The 23,465-nt window shown below is 44.0% G+C and overlaps 1 protein-coding gene across 12 annotated transcripts in view; it reads left to right on the plus strand.

Annotated features, from left to right (window-relative positions):
* The window catches only part of LOC133512717 (homeobox protein PKNOX1-like), a 112,381-nt gene that overhangs the window by 81,777 nt on the left and 7,139 nt on the right, over positions 1–23,465 (plus strand). For 11 of the 12 annotated variants that reach the window (XM_061842632.1, XM_061842633.1, XM_061842634.1 and 8 more), the window contains 6 exons: positions 2,732–2,932; positions 3,018–3,162; positions 3,259–3,356; positions 14,859–14,987; positions 15,057–15,133; positions 17,256–17,422. In XM_061842632.1, coding sequence (XP_061698616.1) covers positions 2,732–2,932; positions 3,018–3,162; positions 3,259–3,356; positions 14,859–14,987; positions 15,057–15,133; positions 17,256–17,422 — 817 coding nt within the window. The remainder of the gene's footprint in view (positions 1–2,731; positions 2,933–3,017; positions 3,163–3,258; positions 3,357–14,858; positions 14,988–15,056; positions 15,134–17,255; positions 17,423–23,465) is intronic. The other variant, XM_061842641.1, reaches the window with a different exon arrangement.

Genomic DNA, 23,465 nt, shown 5'->3' on the forward strand with positions numbered 1-23,465 from the left:
GTCAAAATTAGCACACAGTTACTTCCCTTCCCTTCCTGACCTAACATGGCTACCTCAAGTACACATGGAGCGTTTTCCAAGAGAAGAAAGGGAGAAAGGTTTGTCATGACAAAAAGGAATTTGCCACCCCTGACTTAAGGCGTCATAATTCGCAGTCTTTGCTTGCAGAAGATGTGATGTTATTGTGACATTGCCACTTTGGTCCTCAACTTTGTGGTTTTGAACCGTTGTATATACTTTGCTTTGTCCCTGAGTGCCCCCTAGGGGACGCTCATGCTATCACAAGAGCTCAAGACACAGGTGGCATTCCCACCTCCAGCTACAGCTCTGGGACCTGGAGAATGAGTTTGCCCATGTCAGGGGTGAGCCGACTCTGACTCATCCCTTTCCTCTGCTACAGACACCTGGGCGCTCTCAAGTATCACAGACTGCAACAAAACCTCTGCATCTTTTGGGCCAGCACCCACCTTCAGGGGGCACCATATGACTTCCTCTCAGGTGGTGGCCCTACCAGAGCAGCTTTATCTTTTTGACTCACCCGGTCTCTCCCTCCACCCAGCGCTGTTCCATGTATGACTCTAAAAGACGAAAATAAAGTTGCACGCAAGATTCCGAAATTTGAACCTAAACCAGATGGTCACATGACAAATCTGCATGCCTGAGAGGTTGTTGGATAACAGTGATGAATTAAATGTTGTGAAGTTTAGAGTTCTTATCCACACACAAGATAGTGATTCCGCAAGGCCTCAGCAATACATGTTGCTGTTGAAATGGCCCACACCAGTGCTAAGACTGAGTTTAGCCTGGGCGATTCTGAACCAGGTCGGGCTTCAGTCATTGAGAACCTACATCAATGATGAGCTGGCTAAGGGTATGTTCGTATCAACCTTGGTAGTATGTCCACTGAATGCATAGACAATCGCAAGGGTGCTAAGATGGAGTGTGGAGATGCTAGCACCCCAGGATGATTCAGCCAGGCGTGTCCTCAGATTGTTTCATGCTGAAAGTTTGGCACAGAGCACTTTGTCATAATATTTATATGTAAACTGCAGCCCGAAGGGGGGCACAATTCCTGTGCGTCCTGTAAGCCGGTCACAAGCCCAGATAAATGCAGAGGGTTGCGGCAGGAAGCGCATCCGGCGTAAAACTGTGCCAAACATGAGCGTTTGTCAAACGAATTCCACAACGGATAGGTCATGGCCCGGGCTAACTACACCTGCCCCTGGCACTGTTAATCTGCAAGGCGTAGGTAGAAATTCAGATAATGTAGGTCGAAGAGAAAAAAAAAAAAAAAAAGAGGAGGAAAGCGGTTTAGACAGCAGAAGAAGAAAAGGTGTGCACAGACCCTACAACTGTATGTGGGGACTTTGAATGTTGGAACTATCACAGGAAAAGCTCAGAAGGTAGTTGACATGATGATTAGGAGAAAGGTTGATGTATTGTCCATCCAAGAGAGCAAGTGGAAAGGGAGCAAGGCTAGAAGGTTAAGAGCAGGGTTTAAATTATTTTACCATGGAGTAGGGGTTATTTTAAAGGAAGGGCTGGCTAAGAATGTCTTAGAGGTGAAAAGAGTATCAGAGCGAGTGATGAGGCTGAAATTTGAAATTGGGGGTATTATGTATAATGTGCTTAGGGGTTATGCCCAATAGGTAGGATGTGACCTCTTGTTGAAAGAGAAATTCTGGAAGGAACTAGACGAAGTAGTCTTGAGCACCCCAGAGAAAGAGAGAGAGAGAGAGTTGTGATTGGTGCAGATTTCAATGGACATGTTGGCGAAGGAAACATGGGCGATGAAGAAGTGATGGGTAAGTACGGGATTCAGCAAAGGAATGTTGAGGGTCAGATGGTGGTGGAATTGGCAGTGGTGAACACTTATTTCCAGAAGAGACAGGAACATAGAGTGACCTACAAGAGCGGAGGTAGAAGCACACAGCTGGATTATATTTTGTGCAAAAGATGTAAGCTGAAGGTTACTGATTGTAAGGTAGTGGTAGGGGGGAGAGTAGCTTGACAGCATAGGATGGTGGTGTGTAGGATGACTAGTAGCGGGTAGGAAGATTAAGACAAAGGTAGAGCCGAGAATCAGGTGGTGGAAGTTGAAAAAGGAGGAATGTTGTGTGGCCTTTCGGAAAGAGGTGAGACAGGCTCTATATGGACAGGAAGAGCTCCCGGAAGACTGGAATACTACTACCAAGGGATTCAGAAAGCCAGGCAGGAGAGTACTTGAGGTGCTTTCTGGTGGGAAAGGGAAGAAGGAGACTTGGTGGTGGAACCCCAAAAATACAGGAAGTCAGACTCCATTTAAGGCTCCATGAAGTATTCAGATGTTAGAGCTAGAGCTACTAGAGCTGTGCCATCCATTTTCCATCTTTTGTGACAGATGATTGGCCTTCAATACTATTAAGCACACAGTCGAGCTCCATATTTCCCTGCTCCTGGTCCACAAGCCAGGGCTCCCAACAAAGCCCGTGCTATCCCCGACTATTCTCTCTGTACACAAACAGCTGTGCCTGAGCTTCCATCAAACTCTCCCATGGCTGCTGTGGCTCGGTTCACATCACTAGACGTTCCCCTCACCGAAGTGAGGCGAACGTTACCAATCCAGTGAGACCTTTTTACTTTGGAACTTAGTTGACATTGTGTGTTATTACCATTGTTTATGTTACTGCAGTACTCTGCAGATAAATTGGAGACCCTTGTCTAACATGGTAATTTTTTGTCTATTTTTCAGATGGTAAAAGCTATCCAAGTGCTGCGAATCCACCTGCTAGAGCTGGAGAAGGTGAGTGACCTGTGTAAGGACTTTTGCAGCCGTTACATTGCTTGCCTCAAGACTAAGATGAACAGTGAGACCCTTCTGAGTGGAGAGCCTGGTAGTCCATACTCCCCTGTTCAAAGCCAGGCCCCAAGTTTCTCACCAACTAAATCACAGGTCAGTGGTTTGCCTCAAGTAACCTTGATAAAGATGTGCTGAAGTTATCAAAAATTTAAATCAATTCAAGGCACTTTGTTATTAGGTCCCCTGCTCCATCTCAGGGAGTCCTCAGGGTCAAATTGTGGTGCCGGCTTCAGCCCTGCAACAAGGAAATGTAGCAGCCACAGCAGTAAATCCCACCCAGATGGTTGCAGGTATGTCATCATGGCATACTACCACACCGACAGGTAACTGTCGAATTACTGTACTACTAGTTATTGTCAGATAGAAAAGGGCACAGTCTACCTCCACCAACAATATGTGCATTTGTGTGTTCCTCCTAGGTGGCACGATGTATCAGCCTGTTACAGTTGTCACTCATCATGGGCAAGTAGTAACACAGGCAATTTCCCCAGGGACGCTACGTGTCCAAAACAACCAGGTTTCCCATTTTACTTTGACTATCTTTGATGCAGGCTAGAATAGCAAAAACACATTTTATGTAAAAATAGTTTGGTGTGTGTGTGTGTGTGTGTATGTGTGTGTGTGTGTGTGTGTGTGTGTGTGTGTGTGTGTGTATATATATATATATATATATATATATATATACACACACACGTGCGTGTGCGTGCACATGTCTGTGTATATGTAAGTTTAAATGTTTGTATGTGTGGGTGTGTTTTTTTTATATATACAGTGTGTGTGTGTGTGTGTATGTATGTATGTATGTATGTATATATATATATATATATATAATATAAAAATCCTGTGCATACAACGAAATAATGCATGCTTCTCCACAAGGTTGCATGCATGAATAAAATAGAATAAAAATAGCAAAACATCTTGGGTAAAAATAACAAAATAAATATGTACACCAAGTCACAGTTCTTGCTAAAATAACTTAGAACAAATAAAATCATAAAGTGTGTTTTTCAATATTATTCCCCCTGTCGAGGCCTTGGTAAGATAATTAAAACTAACAAAAGCAAACAAGAAGTGAAGTTAATTTTTCATTCCAGTACTCTTGCGTTTAGTGGTTTTAAGTTCGAGGAGTTAATGGCTCGAGGGAAAAATATTTGAATCTGGTTGTCCATGTTTTGTGGGACCTGGACCGCCTGCTACACGGCAGCAGGTTCATCGGGTGGTGATCAGGATAGGAAGAGTCCTTTACAAGGTAAGTTGCTCTGCTGTGATAGCGGGAGTTGGCAATGTCCTCTAGGGAGGGCAGAGAGCAGCCAGTGATCTTCTGGACGCTGTTGATCATTCTTTGCAGAGCGTTCCTGTCCACTGCTGTATATCCAGCATACCACACTGTGATACAGTATGTGAGGATGCTCTCCACGGTGGTTCTGTAGAAAGCCAGCAGCAGCTTAACTTCCAAGTTGTTCTTCCTGAGCACGCTAATAATAAGTCATAAAAAAAGAGCTATCTAGAATATTGGATAAAAATAGCATGAGATAGAGAAGAGAAAGTTGAGAGAAAGAATATTAAATGATATTTCATAGAAAAGATAGTGGCGAGACAGGACTCACATCATGACAATAAAGGAAAGTTGAAAATTAAGAACAGAGAGAGGTGAGTGCACGCTTCTCTCTACCCCCAGCTGCCTCTTTCACAATATGACAATGACATCACAAAATAATGACCATCTGAGACACACTGGACTTGGACAAAACTTTAAGTGGACTGTGCCAACTGCACTTCAGGACATACAAAATAATCTACTTTGCGTAAATGTGATACAAGGAGTTATATTTTTATTGGTAACTGAACCTAATAAACATTAAAAATGACAGAGATGTGTCATAAAAATAAAGTTTCTCAAACCTCTTCTATACTCCTGACTGTAGAAAATAACGTCACTGTTCAACACTAAGTTTTTGCATGATTCCTGCCATAAAGATTCTCCTCTTTTTACTGTTCACCCATTTACAGAAACCTGTATCAAATTAAGCAATTCTTCTTCAGGGCCTTCAATTTTAACGATTAACAGTTCATTTACACTTTCTGTTTTGAGACAGTTCCTTAAGGACATCTTTTCTATATTATGCCTGCTCAAGCCACGTTACATTAACTGTCTTTGCAGTTGGAGCAAACTTGTGATCAGCTATCTGCTGATGCTTCACGAAGCTATCCAACTTCGGTGCCACTGATGATTTTCAGCGTATCAGAAAAAAAATTTTCTACCCCTGTCAATACACCATTGGCAGAAAAAAATTGAGTCCCTTAATTTGAGCTACTTGAATTTAGAAAACCAGTCCTGGTGAATCTTTTGCCCCTTCCCTGCACGTGGAGGAGATTTTCCGACAGCAGACAAAGTTGTCTTCTTTCCCACGTAATGGGCATCCGTCAAAGTTGGCAGTTGACAAGCTGCACTTATACCACTGTCATCCTTTGTTTTTCAGAAGATAATCCTAAAGATTTGTAAATTTTCCGTCGCATCTACAGGTAGCATGAACCGATGGTGACAAAGCGTGAGTTTGACACAGAACCCGGATGCACTTGTTTCCAATGTAAACAATTATTCGCTCAACTTCTGATATAGCTCCCGACGAAACTTTAATCACGCTAAAGCCGGGAATCAAATACGAATTCTTCTAATATACGTAAAAGTATATTGTCACGACTCATCGGAACGGAGGTAGGAACATCCAGGCCACCAAATGCGAGGCGTCCGGGTGGACAGGTCAGCAGGACGACGCAAACGCCAAGCACCAGGATCCCCACGGGGCGATTCGGGTGGACAACCTCGGTGAGGAACCAAACGGCGAAGCAGGAACCAGACCGAGGCAGGCACACCGTGGTTGCGAGACGACCAGGGATTGGTCGCCCCCGAGATTTGGTCAGGAAGCAGCCGTGGATTAGTCACCAACGAGGCCAGGTCATGAAGCGCCTGGGAGCCATCAGGAGCGAAGAAGATGACGGAGAGAAGGACCAAAGCCGTGACCGCCACCTTCACAGCCATCCCGAAGTCTCTCCAGCTGCGGGGTGGCTCAACAAAACTCCCCAGCTCCTGTCGCCGTCGAGACAGGGCGTGGGACGTCCGCGGACCGGTCGCCGCCGGTCCTCCTGGACGGGAACGTGAGAAGGCGGCGGCATCGCCACCTCCTCCTGGACGGGAACTTGAGGCGGCTTGGGAACCGTCGCCACCTCCTGGACAGCGAGGTGAGAAGGCGGCGTCCTCGCCGCCTCCTCCTGGACGGCAACGTGAGAAGACAGCGGCGCCATCGCCACCTCCTGGACGCCAACGTGAGAAGGCGGCGGCATCGGCATCACCACCTCCTGGACGGGAACGTGAGAAAGCGGTGCCATCGCCACCTCCTCCTGGACAGCAACATGAGAAGGTGGCGCCAGCACAACCATCGCCATCTCCTCCTGGACAGCAACATGAGAAGGCAGCGGCACCATCGCCACCACCTGGACGGGAACGTATGGGCGTGCCCTTCGCCGTCAGAGCAGGAACGGGGGGCGACCGCAGACCGGTCGCCGACGAAGCAGGAGCGTGGAGCGGCCGGTGGGCCGGTCACCACCAGTACTCCTGGGCACGAACGAGAAGCGGCTGCAAAGACGTCGCCACCTCCTGGACAGCAACGTGAGGCGGCATCGGGTCGGGTTCCACTACCACGTGACCTTGCAGTGCTTTCGTTGATACAGCAACGTGGGCATGGCGCGATGGCGGGTCCATTTCCACGGCGACGTGAAGAAGAGTAGGCAGAGAGTCAGTCGAAACTGACATGTGGGCGTGTCTTGGGAGCGGGTCAGTTGCCACTGCCATGTGAGCAAGAGTCAGTAACAAGTCCGTCGAAACTGCAACGTTGGCGTGTCGAGGTGGTGGACCCGTTCCCACTGGAACATGCGCCTGGCTTGGTAGCGGATCAGTTGCCACTGCCGCGTGAGCAAGAGTCAGTAACGAGTCTGTCCAAACTGCAACGTTTGCGTGTCGAGGTGGCGGACCCGTTCCCACTGCAACGTGCGCTTGGCGAGGTGACGGATCCGTTCCCACTGCAGCGTGAATCTGCGTCAGCAGCGAGTCAGTATTAGTCGCGATGTCAGCATAGCTTGGCTGGTTCTTCAATCCTAGCTGAACCTGGGCCGTGAGAGCCTCCAATTCTCTGCTGCTCTATCTCCGCCCGCATTTCTCGACAGAACACCTCGTGATTTGGCGGCTCCTCCTCCCTCTGGGGTGGAAGCTTCGCTACCAGCTGCGGCTCTGCCGGTTTCACCATTGCCGGCGAGAGTGGGAGGACGTTGTCTTAGTTCCCGCGCAGCGGGAGACACAAGGGAGCGCCCGGCTGGGGCATCTCACTGGCCGCCACGCGGAGGTCCCGGGTAGATGGCCAAGCAGATTCCCACAAACGGGTTGGTGTACTCGGACCTACCGGGCAAAGACGCTTGGGTGCTGGAAACGCAGGTAGGTGAAACAAACTGGCCGGGATTGAAGATCGGGCGATGAGATTCGTAATTGAAATAATCGGAGTCGTAATCAGACAGCCGGTCATACAAATCAAGGTCCTCATCGTAGTCCAAAAAGTCAGAGTCCAGAAGAATATGCGGCGCCGGACAGGTCGTGGTCGGGACGTATTCGTAGTTCGCTGGCGGAGCATATGACACGGAAGCGAAGGACGTCATGGACCCTACCCGGATCGGACAGGCTTGGTCCTCTGGCAGACGATCTACCTTGCATCGGTCCTGGCGGCGCTAGGTCTTTCCTGCTGGGTCCTGTTTTGGTCAGATCGTTCTGTCACAACCAATCGGAACGGAGGTAGGACCCAAAAGCAGGATTACACGGAAGATGCAAGGTAGTTCGGGGAAAAACGTTTATTATTAGAAGGTCGGGGATCGGGCAGGCAGTCAGGTGCAGCAGTGGTAGTTGGGATGTTGGGCAAAGAGAGCAGGTGTGTGTTGTCAGGCAGGAGTCGGTACACGGGAGCTCGATCAAGGAAGGCAGAAGTGTCAAGGGGAGTCAGGCTTATGGGGTCGGTCGGAGAACAGGCGGAGGTCGGTACACACGGGTTGACGATCAGGGATATGGGAGTACTCGAGCGGGGCATGAAGCTCAACGATCTGGCACAGCACCAGTCGTCATCGGGGTCCTATATAAAAACGGGATAATCAGCCCGCATGAGGCGCAGGTGTGTGCCTCCCAATTAGCGCGACCGCGCGGGCACCTGCACAGCCCGGGCTGGAGCGGCAGGATCATGACATATATAACAGTACAGAATCGTATGCTAGGATAAACAGCCAACTTTTTTCGTTATTTTAAAACTTTACTCGCCAGACTCAGTATGTGTTCACATCTGGCGAGGGCCCTGTTACTTCCTAACATGTTTCGTACGGTTAACTTGCATTTCCTTTTTCCAGGTGAATACTGATCGTTTAGGAGCACGTGTGTTTATTTAACAATGGTTATGAAATAAACTTGTAAATTAATTGCAAGACTGCACAAAATAAGCGACGTCTTTCAATATGTATTTTTTCTACTCGGAACATTTTACACGTGTGATTTTTCGTGCTCGACTGCAGATTTGCGAGCATAAAGGGACGCTCGTCAAATGTAGTGCCTGGTGTACGACTGATAGTTGTCCTATGGACAGACTCTCCCACCTCAGCTATAGATCTCTGCAGTTCATCCAGTGTAATCATGGGCCTCTTTGCTGCGTCTCTGATTAGTATTCTCCTTGTTCGAGGTGAAAGTTTAGAGGGACGGCCGGGTCTTGGTAGATTTGCAGTGGCGTGATACTCCTTCCGTTTTAATATGATCTCTTGCACAGTGCTCTTTGAGATGTTTAAAGCTTGGGAAATCTTTTTGTATCCAAATCCGACTTTAAACGTCTCCAACAGTATCTCTGACCTGCCTGGTGTGTTCATTGGTATTTACGATGCTCTCTGCACTTTAAACAGAACCCTGAGACTATCACAGAGTAGGTGCATTAATACGGAGGCTTGATTACATTCAGGTGGATTATATTTATCATCATCAGTCAACATTGGATCATTCAGAGATCCTCACTGAACTTCTGGAGTGACTTTGCTGCACTGAAAGTAAAGGGGCAGAACAATATTTCATGCCCCACTTTACAGTTTATTTGTTCGAAAGTTATAAAATATCCAATAAATTTCGTTCACTTCACGATTGTCCCACTTGTTGTTGATCCTTGAGAGGAAAAAATGAAAATATATCTTTATGTTTGAAACCTGAAATGTGGCGAAAGGTTGAAAAGTTCAAGGGGGCCGAATACTTTCACAAGGCATTGTACGTGTGTGTTTTAAATACATACAAACACACATTTTTATGGTCCGTGAGTAAAATTCCTACTCTGAACTGTTTTGCTATGCAAAGAACTTTGGGGAACATTGTTTTTCCACCTCTTCTTAGACATTTAACATGTTGGTGGAACTTTGGGAGTGCAGTCTTAAGATTGGCCCAGTCCCTGTCCCCGGCTATTATATGAATGCCTTTGGGGTGGGCCCGCTACTGTTCAGCAGGAGAGAGAGTGCAGCGTAAAGTGGGATGTAAACCGCTGTGATGATGGCTACACTTAGCTCCCTCGCTTCCATTTAACGGACAGCTACTCAATTTTGGGTGAACACTGTCTCTCAATAGTCAAGGTGTTGCTGCACCAGTTGTCATGTATGAACACATAGAACCCCCCCACCTCTAATTTTTCTGGGGTTCTCAGTCCGATCCCAGCGGTCCGTAGTGCAGTCTGCAAGCTGCATATTAGCATCGGGAATGTTTATGTGAAGCCAAATCTCCATTATCATGAGGACGCAGCAGTCACGAACACAGCGATTATTCGGGAGTTATAATTTCAGATCATCCATTTTGTTGGCAATGGATCTGGCGTTGGCGAGGTACAGGCTTGGAAGATGTGGTCTGTGTCGGTTGTTCTTTAGCTTTAAAAGGGGGCCAGACCAATTGTCCTACTTATCCTTCCTCTCCCTCTTCCGCCATTTTGACGGCCCGGCAACAATCCATGGGGAATCTGCTGGTTTTGCTAGCTCGTTTGGAATGTTGTTTTCATTGAAAGTTGCTTGAAACTGCATGTTTTGTGTCAGTATCAGAGGTCCAAAAGTTCCTGGCAGGTGTAGCGGTATAGTGCTGAGGTGTCGCAGAGATGAACGTGTTTTGGTCCGAAATGTGCCAATCAATCCCAGAACAAAAGTTAGACCTTGTGAAAATGCTGGATGAAGCTGGTAAGTAATTGTAATTAGCCACAGGGAAACGAGTCCTGCTGAAGGGCCACTCACCAACAATAAAGCCATTACTCCGAAAGAAACATAAAAAAGACAGATTACAGTTTGCAAAAAACATCAAGATAAGGATCTTTACTTCTGGAGACATGTCCAGTGCTCTTATGTAGTGAAGTGGTGGAGTTTGGCCATAATGACCACAATTACATCCGGAGGAAAAAGAGTAAAGCTTACCAAATGTGAAGCATGGAGATGGCAGCATCATCTTGTGGGGCTGTTTTTCTGCAGCTGGAGCTCTTAAAATTGATGACTTCCTGAAGAAAGAACATTACATGGAGATATTGAGGCAACATCCAAACACATCAGCCAGCAAACTAAAGCCTGACTGCAAATGGGTTTTCCAAATGGACAATGACGCTAAGCATACTGTCAAAATGGTTAAAAAGTGGCATGAGAACAACAAAGTCAGTGTCTTAGCATGGCCATCACAAACCCCTGAGCTGAATCCCATTATAAATTTGTGGGCAGATCTAAAAGGTGTGTGCAAGCAAGACAAGTGATAACTGTTACACCAGTTCTTTCAGGAGGAATAGTCCAGGATTCCAGCAGAGTACTGTCAGATGCTTGTTGAAGGTAACACAATGTTTAACCAAAGTCATGCAGTTCAAAAAATACTATGGAAATGTACGTAAACTTTTGATCCCATATGAATTCTCTCACTAATTATTGTCACATATTACAAAATTAAATAATTTTGGTGATCCTAACTGACTTTGGAGCAGGAAAGGTTAAGTCTTATTTGACTTCAGACAGTGAGACAAAAAACTAAATCTTTTTTTGCACAGTGTAGATACAGTTCTGGCCCGTGTTCCAGTTCAGTTGGGCTGTGGGACTCTTGAGGAAGCTGATGGGTACCGGCTATCGAACTGGAATGCACCTTTTGTGGTCACTGAAGAAAAAACTCGGGCATGCGAGGAGTTCGGCGAGACCATGGCGGAAGACTTCCAGACGTGTTCAAGGAAATTCTGGTCCATCATTCAGCGCCTCGAGGGAGAAGCAATGCATTCAGCACTGTGTATAAATGGGATGGGGCACTGCTGACCTCGACTCGGGACGTTGTGAGTCGGTGAGGAGAATACTTCAAACGCCACCTAAATTCCACCAACTCCCCTTCCCATCAGGTCGCACAGTCTTAAAGCGCGCTCTCCTATCTCTGAGGTCGAGGTCACAGATGTGTTTAAAAACCTCCTTTGCCCAGAATTCCCAAAGGCTGTGGATTTTGTGAGGCTGTCCTCCATGCATCTGCACCATCGCATGGACATCTGGACATGCAGGTTGGGATGGTGGTCCCCTTTTTTGAGAAAGCCGACCAGAGGGCTTCTTTCAACTACAGGGTGAACACGTTCCCCAGCCTGCCTGGTATGGTCTTATATCAAAGGTGCAGGAGAGGTGGGTCTGTCGGGAAGTCAAATCTCACAGGAGGAGCAGTGTGGTTTTCCACCTCGCCATGGAACAGTGGACCAGCTCTACACCCTTGGGAGGGTCCTTGAGGGTGCATTGGAGTTCGCCCAACCAGTCTACATGTGTTTTGTGGACTTAGAGAAGGAGTCCTGTGCGGGGGTGCTTTGGGAGTATGTGCTACCGAACTCCTTGATATGCGGTGTTCGGGGCCTGTACGATCAGTTTCAGAGTTCAGTCCGCATTGTCGGCATTAAGTCTGACTCGTTTCTGGTGAGGGTTGGACCACGACAGACTGCCCTTGGTCACCCATTTTGTTCATACATTTTATAGACAGAAGTTCTAACCGAGGTAGAGAGGGGTTCCGATTTGGTGGTTTCCGTATTGCATCTCTGCTTTTTGCAGATGATTTGGTTGGCTTCATCGAGCCATGATGTCCCTTGCTGACAGGAGTAGTTTTCAGCCAGTTGTGAAGCAGCTGGGATGAGAATGTACATCTCTAAATCTGAGACCATGGTCCTCGGTTGGAAAAGAGTGGCATGCCCTCTCCAAGTTGAGGATGAGATCCTTCCCTAAGTGGAGGAGTTTGAGTATCTTGGTGTCTTGTTCACAAGTGAAGGAAGAATGGAACGGGAGATCGACACTTGGATCAGTGCAGTGTTTGCAGTGATGCGGACTTTGCATCAGTCCGTTGTAAGAAGAAAGCTAAGCCAAAAAGGAAAGCTCTTAATTTACCGGTCGATCTACGTTCCTTCCCTCCCCTATGGTCATGAGCTGTGGGTCATGACTAAAAGAAAAAGATCCCAGATACAAGCAGCCAAAATGAGTTTCCTTCGCCAGGTGTCCAGTTATCCCTTGGCGATAGGGTGAGAAACTTGGTCATCCATGGGGGGCAGCTGAGAATAGAGTCGCTGCTCCTCCACATTTGGAAGAGACAAATGAGGTGTTTGGGGAATACAAAAACGATAGATGAAAGTGAAATTAAGGTATTTATTAAAATGATAATAATCGTTCAGATAACATGCATAACTCGACATTACTCCCGCCAGACATGGGGTACAATTACAATGTTGAGGCAAAATCGATGTTAATTGAACATAAATTAATAAAAGGAGATAATGATTAATATGATGATACTAAGGGTAAGTAAAATTGAGTATATGATAAATAAATATAGTATATGATATAATAAAAAGCAAAAAAAAAAAGAAACAAGGTTAAAAGTATTCAAAAGCATTAGGTTATCGGGAAAGTGTAACTTTTTGAGTGAGCCTTTTCGGGCTGATCAAGTCCTATGAAGCTCGAAGCCTAATTTAGTAATACGGAATTTTAGGGTTAAGGATAAATTGAACACCCAACTAGTCCTTAAGTATCCACGTAATATCGATGGCTTTACCCTGCAATTACCTTATTATAGCGATCTTTTTACGCGTGCCCAGTCAGAGAGGAAGAAATCAAAAATAAGCATTTAAATGTTGCTTGAAGATTTCCTCCCGTCGTTATGTTCCCTTGATATTACAAAAAGAAAGACTTAATGTCTACCTGCCTTTGTGAAACGGACCGAGAGCCCCGTACTTCCGTGTACAAGGTATATTATATATGTTATAGTTTTTAGTGTTATAGTTTTTTGGAGAACATTCTAGAACGTTTTTGGCTTCTCCACCCCAAGTGGGAAGTACTTTTGGTTATTGTGTAAAGTACTTTTCACCATCCCTGAAATTTCTTGACATGCCCCTTCTCGGCTCACTCAAAGTAGGTCAAAGGTGCTTGTAAATGCACCCATTACTTTCCATAACATTACATTAATCTCTTAAACAAGAAGCAATAGATGTATCTGGTAAATGCAGCTACTACCTTTCTTAATAATCCTTTAATCTCTAAGCAAGAAGCAATAAACGTATAAACATTCTTGTGAATCCTCATGTATTCAACAGGCTTGTTGGTAGCACATCGTGTGTCGCTTTGTCTGAGAGAGACAATCATACACAGGTCACAAAGCAGTTTCAAAGCATCATCTACTTCACTATAGGAGAGATAAAAAGAATGTCAAACAGCATGTTAAAACTGGATTAAAGAAGGTGTGATCAACGCTTGCAGCCATCCTGTTTGGGAATTCAAGGCTGTTGCAAGCATCCTGTTTGGCAATTCAAGGGTGCTGCAAGCATCCTGTTTGCTCAGCGATCTTGCTGCTACAAACCGCAGGGTGTGATCAGCCTTGGTAAAACAGTCCTGTTAAAACTTATGATAAAAACATCAAAGATATGAATACAAAGTGCCAAGTTACTGACTTTGGTATGTGTGTGTATTGTGGTAAGAATTGTGAGAGAATAAGGTTTATTGAGAGACTTTTGCTGTGCTGGCGATCTGGTTAAAGTATAATTTGGTTTGGGAACATCTAGTGTCTGAACTCAGAGTTGGTTCTAGGGCTCAGCTCAACACATTGAACCCCCTAGCCCTTAAGACAATTACTATCAATTGCTTCATTGCTTCACGTGGCATGGCAACCCATTTGACATGTTGGATAAAGTTGCTGGGTAGATGAAGTCTGGGTGTCCCTGCTCCCAGGTCCCAATTGCCCCCGCGAGCCGACGTCGGATAAGCGGTAGAAAAGTGGATGGATTGGATGAATGTTTGCAGTATAAGTTGGCAAGGGGAACAACTTTTTGCCGACATAGCGACATTGTCACCATATTTACTGACTTTTGTGACCCTCTTAATGACTTTTTCACAAGGAAGTAAAAATGGAGATTTTTATTGGCAACGTTGTGTTCTGCAAAGTGTAGGCAAGTGATAATTGTGAGTGATGATAGTGTAGGAATTCCTATTAACCGACTATAGACTGCTTTTTTAAAAAATATTTAGAAAGTGATGTAATGGTCATAGGCATTTTGTTTAACATTATTTCTATTCTTTTAATTATAGAACTATGTTCTATAATTAAAAGAATAAATATAAATAATAATAAATATAAATAAATAATTAATAATAATAATTAAAAATATAAATAAAGAATAATAATAAATAAATAGTAATAAAATAAATAATAAATATAAATGATTATAAATATAATAAATAATAAATATATTAATTTATCAGTTTATTGAAATTCATCTAATTAATTTTATAAATACTAATTGCCCCTTATTGGTATAGGATGTAAATTTGAAGGTGACGGATTGTGAACTCACTTGTGAAGGAGAATTGTTTTTTGTTTTTCCAATATGTTAAACATTAAATCAAGCTACAATGGTATGATTGTTCTTGGCTGACCTAATCTCCATTTGCTCAGCTCCAGCTACGGTTTCACCAGGACTTAAACCTTTTCAATCACGATGACAGCTCAACAAAAAACAAACGTGGCGTTCTACCGAAGCATGCCACAAATGTCATGCGCTCTTGGCTTTTTCAGCATATTGGGGTGAGTCGTGTGTGCATCAGTGCTTTTGTATGTCTAGAAATAACAATGTCGTCTTCTTTTCCACTTCAGCATCCTTACCCAACAGAGGATGAAAAGAAACAGATAGCCACTCAGACAAATCTGACACTTCTACAGGTCAATAACTGGTGGGTGAAGTTGTCCCAATGACTTGCAAATGCACTTCTTTTATCTACATATTCCTTAACAATGTGAATAATTTAACTGTATTTTGATGTTTGAATACCATGGGCTTACAGTGAAGAAAATGAGTATTTGAACACCCTGCTATATTGCAAGTGCTCCCACTTAGAAATCATGGAGGGGTACAAAATTTTCATCGTAGGTGCGTGTCCACTGTAAGAAAGATAATCTAAAAAGAAGAATCCAGAAATAACAATGTATGATTTTTTTTTTTTTTACGATTTGTGAGATACAACTTCAAATAAGCATTGAAACACCTGCCTATCAGCTAAAATTCTGACACTCACAGACCTGTTAGTCTGCCTTTAAAAGTCCACCTCCACTCCACGTATTATACTGAATCAGACGCACTTGTGTGAGGTCATTAGCTGCATAAATACACCTGTCCACTCCATACAATCAGTAAGACTCAAACTTGTAACATGGGCAAGACCAAAGAGCTGTCCAAAGACACCAGAAACAAAATTGTACATCTCCACACAGCTGGAAAGGGCTACGGAGAAATTCCCTAGCATCTTGGTGAAAAAGGTCCACTATTGGAGCAATCATTAGAAAATGGAAGAAGCTAAACACGGTGGTCAATCTCAATCGGAGTGTAGCCCCAAGCAAGATATCTCCTCGTGGGGTCTCAATGATTCTTAGAAAGGTGAGGAATTAGCTCAGGACTACACGACAGGACTTAGTCAATGACCTGAAAAGAGCTGGGACCACCGTTTTCAAGTCGTCATGGTTTGAAATCACGCATGGCACGGAAGGTTCCCCTGCTTAAACCAGCACATGTAGAGGCCACTTGAAGTTTGCCAATGACCATTTGGATGATACTGAGAAGTCATGGGAGAAAGTTTTGTTGTCAGATGAGACCAAAATGGAACTTTTTGGTCATAATACCACCAACCGTGTTTGGAGGAAGAAAAAGGATGTTTCATCCCAAGAACACCATGCCTACTGTGAATCATGGGGCTGGTAGCATCATGCTTTGGGGGTGTTTTTTTGCACATGGGGCAGGATGACTGCACTGTATTAAGGAGAGGATGATTGCGGCCATGTATTGTGAGATTTTGGGGAACAACCTCTTTCTGTCAGTCAGAGCACTGAAGATGGGTCGTGGCTGGGTCTTTCAACATGACAACGACCCGAAGCACACTGCCAGGAAAACCGAGGAGTGGCTCTGTAAGAAGCATATCAAGGTTCTTGCGTGGCCTAGCCAGTCTCCAGACCTAAACCCAATAGAAAATCTTTAAAGGTAGCTGAAACTCCGTGTTTCTCAGCGACAGCCCAGAAACCTGTCTGATCTAGAGATCTGTGTGGACGAGTGCGGCAAAATCCCTGATGCACTGTGTGCAAACCTGGTGAACACCTACAGGAAACGTTTGACCTCTGTAATCCCAAACAAAGGCTACTGTGCCAAATATTAACATTGGTTTTCTCAGGTGTTCAAATACTTATTTGCAGCTGTATCATACAAATCGTTAAAAAAATCATACATTGTGAATTCTGGATTTTTCTTTTTAGATTATCTCTCAGTGGACATGCACCTACGATGAAAATTTCAAACCCCTCCATGATTTCTAAGACCAAAGAAAAGGTTGAAGGTTGTTGTGAGTACCTGAAGACTGTGGGTGTTAGAGAGGAAGATGCACGAGATAGGCTTAGATGGAAAAAGATGACACGCTGTGGCGACCCCTAATCGGGACAAGCTGAAAGGAAAAGAAGAAGAAGAAATGATGTCTGGATTTTTCTTTTTAGATAATCTCTCTCTCTCAGTGGACATGCACCTACGATGAAAATTTCAGACCCCTCCATGATTTCCAAGTGGGAGAACTTCCATTATAGCACGGTGTTCAAATACTTATTTTATTTACTGTATGTTGCCTTTACTGGCTCACTGTTGTATGCAATATATGATCGTAAAATGTTTTAGTTAATGTCCCGTTTGGGAGATGTGGGAATGTCCCCTCATTAGATCTAATGAGGGGACAGCTTCAGTAGTCAGTCTGCTCCAGTACCTGATTTAAAAAGAATCATACTTTGGGAGTTCACACAAGTTATTCTGCCTTTTGTTTGCAGGTTTATAAATGCTCGAAGGCGAATTCTGCAGCCAATGTTGGATGCTAGTTCTTCTGAGACGCCCAAAGCTAAAAAGAAGACTCCTCAAAACCGGCCACTCCAGCGGTTCTGGCCAGACTCCATTGCCTCAGGAGGTGGCACTCAACAGCAAGTTACAATGCCAGATGGTATACATATATACAAAAAAAAAACTATAAAGACAAACAGATTTGTCCTATTTGTATTGGGGGGAAGAAAAAAAATCATGAAAACTGTTTTGGTCAGTCAAATAATATTGTAGACTAACCCTAATTTGAATGCAATGAGTTTGATACCTCGACTCTTACAAAATGTGTAATTACTGTGACCACCTGAGTGACATTCTGTAACTCAAATCCTAATCCTGGTCCACTAAAATGCAGGCATGAGCATTTCATGGAAACGATCGTTCCGTTACCGTGTCATTACCCAGCCTGAGAAAACATGGAACCGAAAGTCCGTTTCCCAGATCTCAGGGCTTACTTTTAATAAAATTCGCCCATATGTGGAATGTAAAACAAGTTCCCAACGAAATACAACAATCTGTATAAAACGAACCTACATGAACCCCTTTATTATTTTTAATGATTCAAACGCCCAGCTTTGTCAGTGTGGTTTACAAACAGCACCGGTTTCCGCTTCTGCGCTACGCATGCGCAAGGTTGAGTTATTCATATCCGGGTCACTCAAACGCTAGTCAAACATGTCGGTTGCTAAGCGTAAAAGACAAGAGACCCTGTGTGTCCCTAAACACGTTCAAAAAGTGGACTATATCTGAAGAATTTACTGCCGAAACCAATGAAGAAGGTGAGGTAATAAAGCTGAGGTGCAGAATATGTTCGGAACACCATGCAGCAATACGGAACGAAGCGAAGCGGCGAGGCATATCGGGACCGCCGCTACAGTCAATTCTCAACTATATTGACGGGGTGTCTTACGTACACCGAGGTAATGCGGATAAACACGTGAAGAGCGGCTCACTCCACGACTGGGCGAAAAAGAAGTTTTGTGGAGAAACGAATGAAACTGAAAGCGAACGCAGTCAAAGTGGACAAAGTACGAGTGGTGTGTCTAATGCCGCAACAGCAAGTTCAACAAATCCAACCTTAGAAGGTTTTATCAGGCAAGGCAACGACAAAAACTATACGCGGGCTCTTCAATATAGCTTTTTCATTGGTGATGGGTGAAAAATCATACAGTGACTTCCCTTTTGCAGTGGAACTACAAAAGGAAATGGACTAAAATTTTTGCCAGGGAAAGATGACTGTTTTTCTTGTGTCAAGTTTGTCCATTTTTTAGCTAAAGCTGTCAAAGATGACATTCATCATATTTTGTTTTCTGCTAATGTTTTCACTGGGGAAATGGATGGTTCTGAGGCTCGCAAAACTGGCGAAGAGAAGGAGCTGGTTTATTGCAAAGTCATGGTTAGAGGACAGCCCACGGAGTTGTTTTTAAAGTGTCAGAAGATGACAGATTTTGGCGGCATAGATGCGTATTGTACAAAAAGCATTCGATGCAGTTTTTCTGACGGATTTAAACCTGCCTTCTGAGAAGTACAAAAATCAATTGATCAGTGTGTGTGCCGATGGAGTAGCCGTCAACATGGGTAGATTGAATGGGGCATGCACACAGTTTAAAACAGAGAGGCCATGGCTAATCATAATACACTGCATTAATCATCTTGTGCCAATAATCATTAATTGCATTGATGCCCGGTTCACGTCATTCCAGGATCCTGTGTTGCAAGCAATGCAAATTGCTAAACACACAACATGAGACTGCCAGGATCCGAGCTACGGAAAAGATGCCTTGCGTATTCTGTCGGAATGTTTTGAAGTGCCTCTTAGCACTTAGAAGTTTAACATGGAGATGGCGTTGAAGGAACTGATGCTGTAAAAAAAACTCAAGACTAATAAGTTCTTCAATTACAATGGAAAAATCTCTTTCTGGGAGAAAATCTTCTCACAGTATCATGACAAATTTCCACATTTCTTGCTGATCATAGAGATCTGTCTTGTGATGTCTTTCTCAAGCTCAACAGTGGAACGCGGTTTCTCCACGCTCAAACGTCATCTCTCAGACAGCAGACTACGGTTGTCGAACAACAAGGTGAATGATTTGCTCATGTTCAGACTCAACGTCCCAGCCCTAAAAAATCTGGACCCCACCTATGAAGCCAAACTTGTGCGTAAAGCAGTCAACCTGTACTTAGAGTCACTGGTCCTCAGTCGAGGCAGATACAGACATACAGTCACACAAAAGTCTACGACAATATTACCAGCAGAAACGGGATCGCCTGACCTGTTCATGCCACGCTCGGCCTCAGGAGTGATCTCCGGCAGGGGTGATGCAGAGAATGACCTGCTTGTTGATCTGTGTGACACTGACTCGGACACTGACACACAGTCAGAGTGTGACTCTTCAGACGAATCTGACATTGACAATAACCTTTGTTGTTATTGTTATTCGTTATTAACGAATGACTGAAGCCTGTTATATAGTTCCAGTTCAACTAGTCCTAGGAAGTTCCTAATTTTTCATTGATCTCATATATTACACATGTTATTAACATAAATGTAAATGCATCCATGTTCTGTTTACACATACTGTACATTTGCATGTATCTCATTCTAGCCTGGTAGGCAAATGCACCTTTTGTCCTTAATAACCGTGATCACATGAGTCTGGTTCAAATCCAGCCTCGGTCACAGGGTCTTCACGATTCTCTTGCTCTCACTGTTACTGGGGCCTTGGTGACTAAGTGATTGAAGGCGCTGGTAGTATTGATTGTGGCAGTGCTGTTGTCACTGGAAATATCTGGCCTTTCACCAGTGTGGCATACATGTGGATCGCGCTCGGTGTGGAAATTTTGGTGTATGTCATATGTGAGAGAGTTGCCAGTAACTCGCGAAAGGTTGGGGGTTCTCTCCAGGTAGTCCAGCGTCCTCCCCCCATAAAGTTGGCAAGCCATCATATAAGTGGAAAAATCTCGAGTACAGCTATAAACACCAAGCAATTTATCAATCAATCTCAATGACCATGATCACGGCTGAGCTTTGATTCAAGGATTTTAAGTTTGATTTGATTCTATTTTACACACAGTGCTCTGTTTTTCTTAGTCTGACTCAACACGCGGGACAGAGTGAGACAATTTTAATCCTGCTCATTTTTTGTTCACAGTTCAGCAAGTTCACCAAGCAATACATAATGATCTCATAGGATGTTCCTAATTTTATTTTCATTTTTTTGTTGATCTCTTGTAGTCACTATTCGTACATGTATTCTAGTCCGGCTGCCAGGTCCATGTAATGAACCTCTTGACTGATTGTTTTTATTATTTTGTTTTATAATCAAGGAATTTAAGTTTGTTTTTCATTTATTTGCTAAGTTTTCACAGACAGAGTTCTGTATAAATAAATGTTCTAAAACCAGTTTCATGCACGTTTGTAAATTTATAACAGTGTTGGTCATATGGGAAAGGCTACCGGATTCCTGAAACTTCCGCAACTTATTAGAATTCCAAAACCATAATGCATGCAGTCATATTCATCTTGCTGTTTCAGTTGGAATGAGTTGTGGCTGCATCAGTAGTAAAGGCCCATGCCTTGTACCTGTGCAGACCTTCGAGGCTCCGGTTCAAAACCCAGCCTTGGTCAGGGAATTCAATTGTCATGATTCTCTTGCTCTCAGTAGGTGTCTAAGTGAAACGGCGCTTGTGGATCCACAATTGCACTAAAACCTTCGCTGTAAATCAGTCGCCTTTCAACACTGGTGCTTTCCTGATTGGGTTGCGCAAAATGCGTAAGAGGATGTTTGTCACGTGTGAAAGAATGGCCAGCACTCACCAGAGGCTGGGTGTTCTCTCTGGCTTCCTTCACCCGTAAGACTGGAGTGAAAGCTTCTTCAGTATGGTCATAAACACCAAGCAAACAAAGAAACAAACAAGCTTTTTCTCTCAGTGTTTCAATGACACAAATTGAAATGTTAAAGCCAGACAAAATTTCTGAAAAGTTGGCATTGAAATTTATGTTTTCGGTAATCTATAATCTATAAAGTTTTGTGCTCAATCTGCACTTGGCAGTTGTATGTACATGCAGCCACTACCAGAAAAGAAATTGCTTATCAATAGTGAGGGAACAAAATAAAACAAATGCGTGCAAATGATATCAATGTCAGTGCCAAAATATTCATTGTAATTATTGTTAGTAGTTGTACTAGTATTATGTAAGTAAATAGTTAATGCATGTCATCTTCCTAAAGTTATTTTTGGTAAATGAAATATATTGTGCCCTTGCCCACTCACTGCCCCACATATTTGTGGATTTTGCTCGTTTTTTTTTTGTTTTTTTTTTTTTATAATGAACCGTATTTTCAAGTCCATAATCTGCAGTTAAAGATTTTAATTTCTCTCCTTAATAGAAGGGGCGCATTACAATGCGGCGCGCCTTATGTGCACACTAACCCTGTGTGACTTGTCCAATGAAGAATAAGCGAACACATTGGTTTTGTTATTAGCCTGGATGCTAGCATGTGTTTTAGCATGTATGTAAGCTATCATATGATGGCGCTCATGAGGCAGTGAGGAATAATTGAAGTTTACATCTTTAAGCAGAAGAAGCCTACATTGATCCACACACTGCCTGTGTAGGCAGGCCATTACTCAAGATGTTGTTCACACTCAATGTGGCAGCTCCATCCTCAGCACCCTTCTACCAATATACTCACTCTCTAGTCTCTGAACATGTCCAAACCATCTAAGTCTGCTTTCTCTAACCTTGTCTCCAAAACATCCAACTTTGGCTGTTCCTGTAATGAGCTCATTTCTAATCCTATCCAACCTGCTTACTCCAAGCGAGAACCTCAGCATCTTCATTTCTGCTACCTACAGTTCTGCTTGTTGTTTCTTTAGTGCCACCGTCTCTAATCCATACATCATGCCGGAATCACCATTGTTTGATAAACTTTGCCCTTAATCCTAGCGGGGACTCTTCTGTCACATAGAACACCAGACACCTTACGCAAACTGTTCCACCCTGCTTGGACCCGTTTCTTCACTTCTTTACCATACTCTCCATTGCTCTGTATTGATGACCCCAAGTATTTGAAGTCATCCACCCTCGCTATCTCTTCTCCGTGGAGCTTCACTCCACGTCCTCCGCTCCTCACATTCACACTCATATGTTCTGTTTTACTTTGGCTAATCTTCATTCCTCTACATTCCAGTCCGTCCCTCCATCTTTCTAATTGTTCCTCCGCCTGCTCTCTGCTTTCACTGCAGATCACAATATCATCTGCGAACATCATAGTCCAAGGGCATTTCAGTCTAACCACATCTGTCAGCCTTTCTATGACTACCGCAAACAGGAAGGGGCTCAGCAAGGATCCCTGATGCAGTCCCACCTCCTCTTAAATTCTTCTGACACACCAACGGGACACCTCACCACTGTTCTGCTGCCCTCATACATGTCCTGTACTGTTCTAGCATATTTCTCCGCCACACCAGACTTGTGCATGAAGTATCACAGTTCCTCATAGGCTTTCTCTAGGTCTACAAAGACACAATGTCGCTCCTTCTGTCCTTCTCTTTTACTTTTCCACAAGCATCCTCAAGGAAAATAATGCATCTGTGGTACTCTTTCTAGGCATGAAACCATACTGTTGCTCACAGGTACTTACTTCTGTTCTGAGTCTAGCCTCCACTACTCTTTCCCATAACTTCATTTATGATTCATCATCTTTATTCCTCAGTAGTTTCCACAGCTCTGAACATCGCCTTTGTTCTTAAAAATGGAGATGAGCACACTTTTCCACCATTCTTCTGGCATCTTCTCTCCTGCTAGTATTCTATTGAATAAGTTGGTCAAAAACTCCACAGCCTCCTCACCAAATTGCTTCCGTACCTCCACTGGTATGTCATCAGGACCAACTGTCTTTCCATTTTTCATTCTGTCCAGTGTCTTTTTAAGTTCCCCCTTACTAATCATTGCTACTTCTGGTCATTCACGCTTGCCTCTTCAACCTTACCTTCTCTCCCATTCTCTTCATTCATCAACTTCTCAAAGTACTATTTCCATCTACTTAGCACACTACTGGCACCAGTCAACATATTTCCATCTCTGTCCTTGATCACCTTTACTTGCTGCCCTTCCTTCCCATCTCAATCCCTCTGTCTGGCCAACCTGTAGAGATCCT

This window comes from Syngnathoides biaculeatus, chromosome 14 (genome assembly GCF_019802595.1).
Source record: "Syngnathoides biaculeatus isolate LvHL_M chromosome 14, ASM1980259v1, whole genome shotgun sequence".
Lineage (NCBI taxonomy): Eukaryota > Metazoa > Chordata > Actinopteri > Syngnathiformes > Syngnathidae > Syngnathoides > Syngnathoides biaculeatus.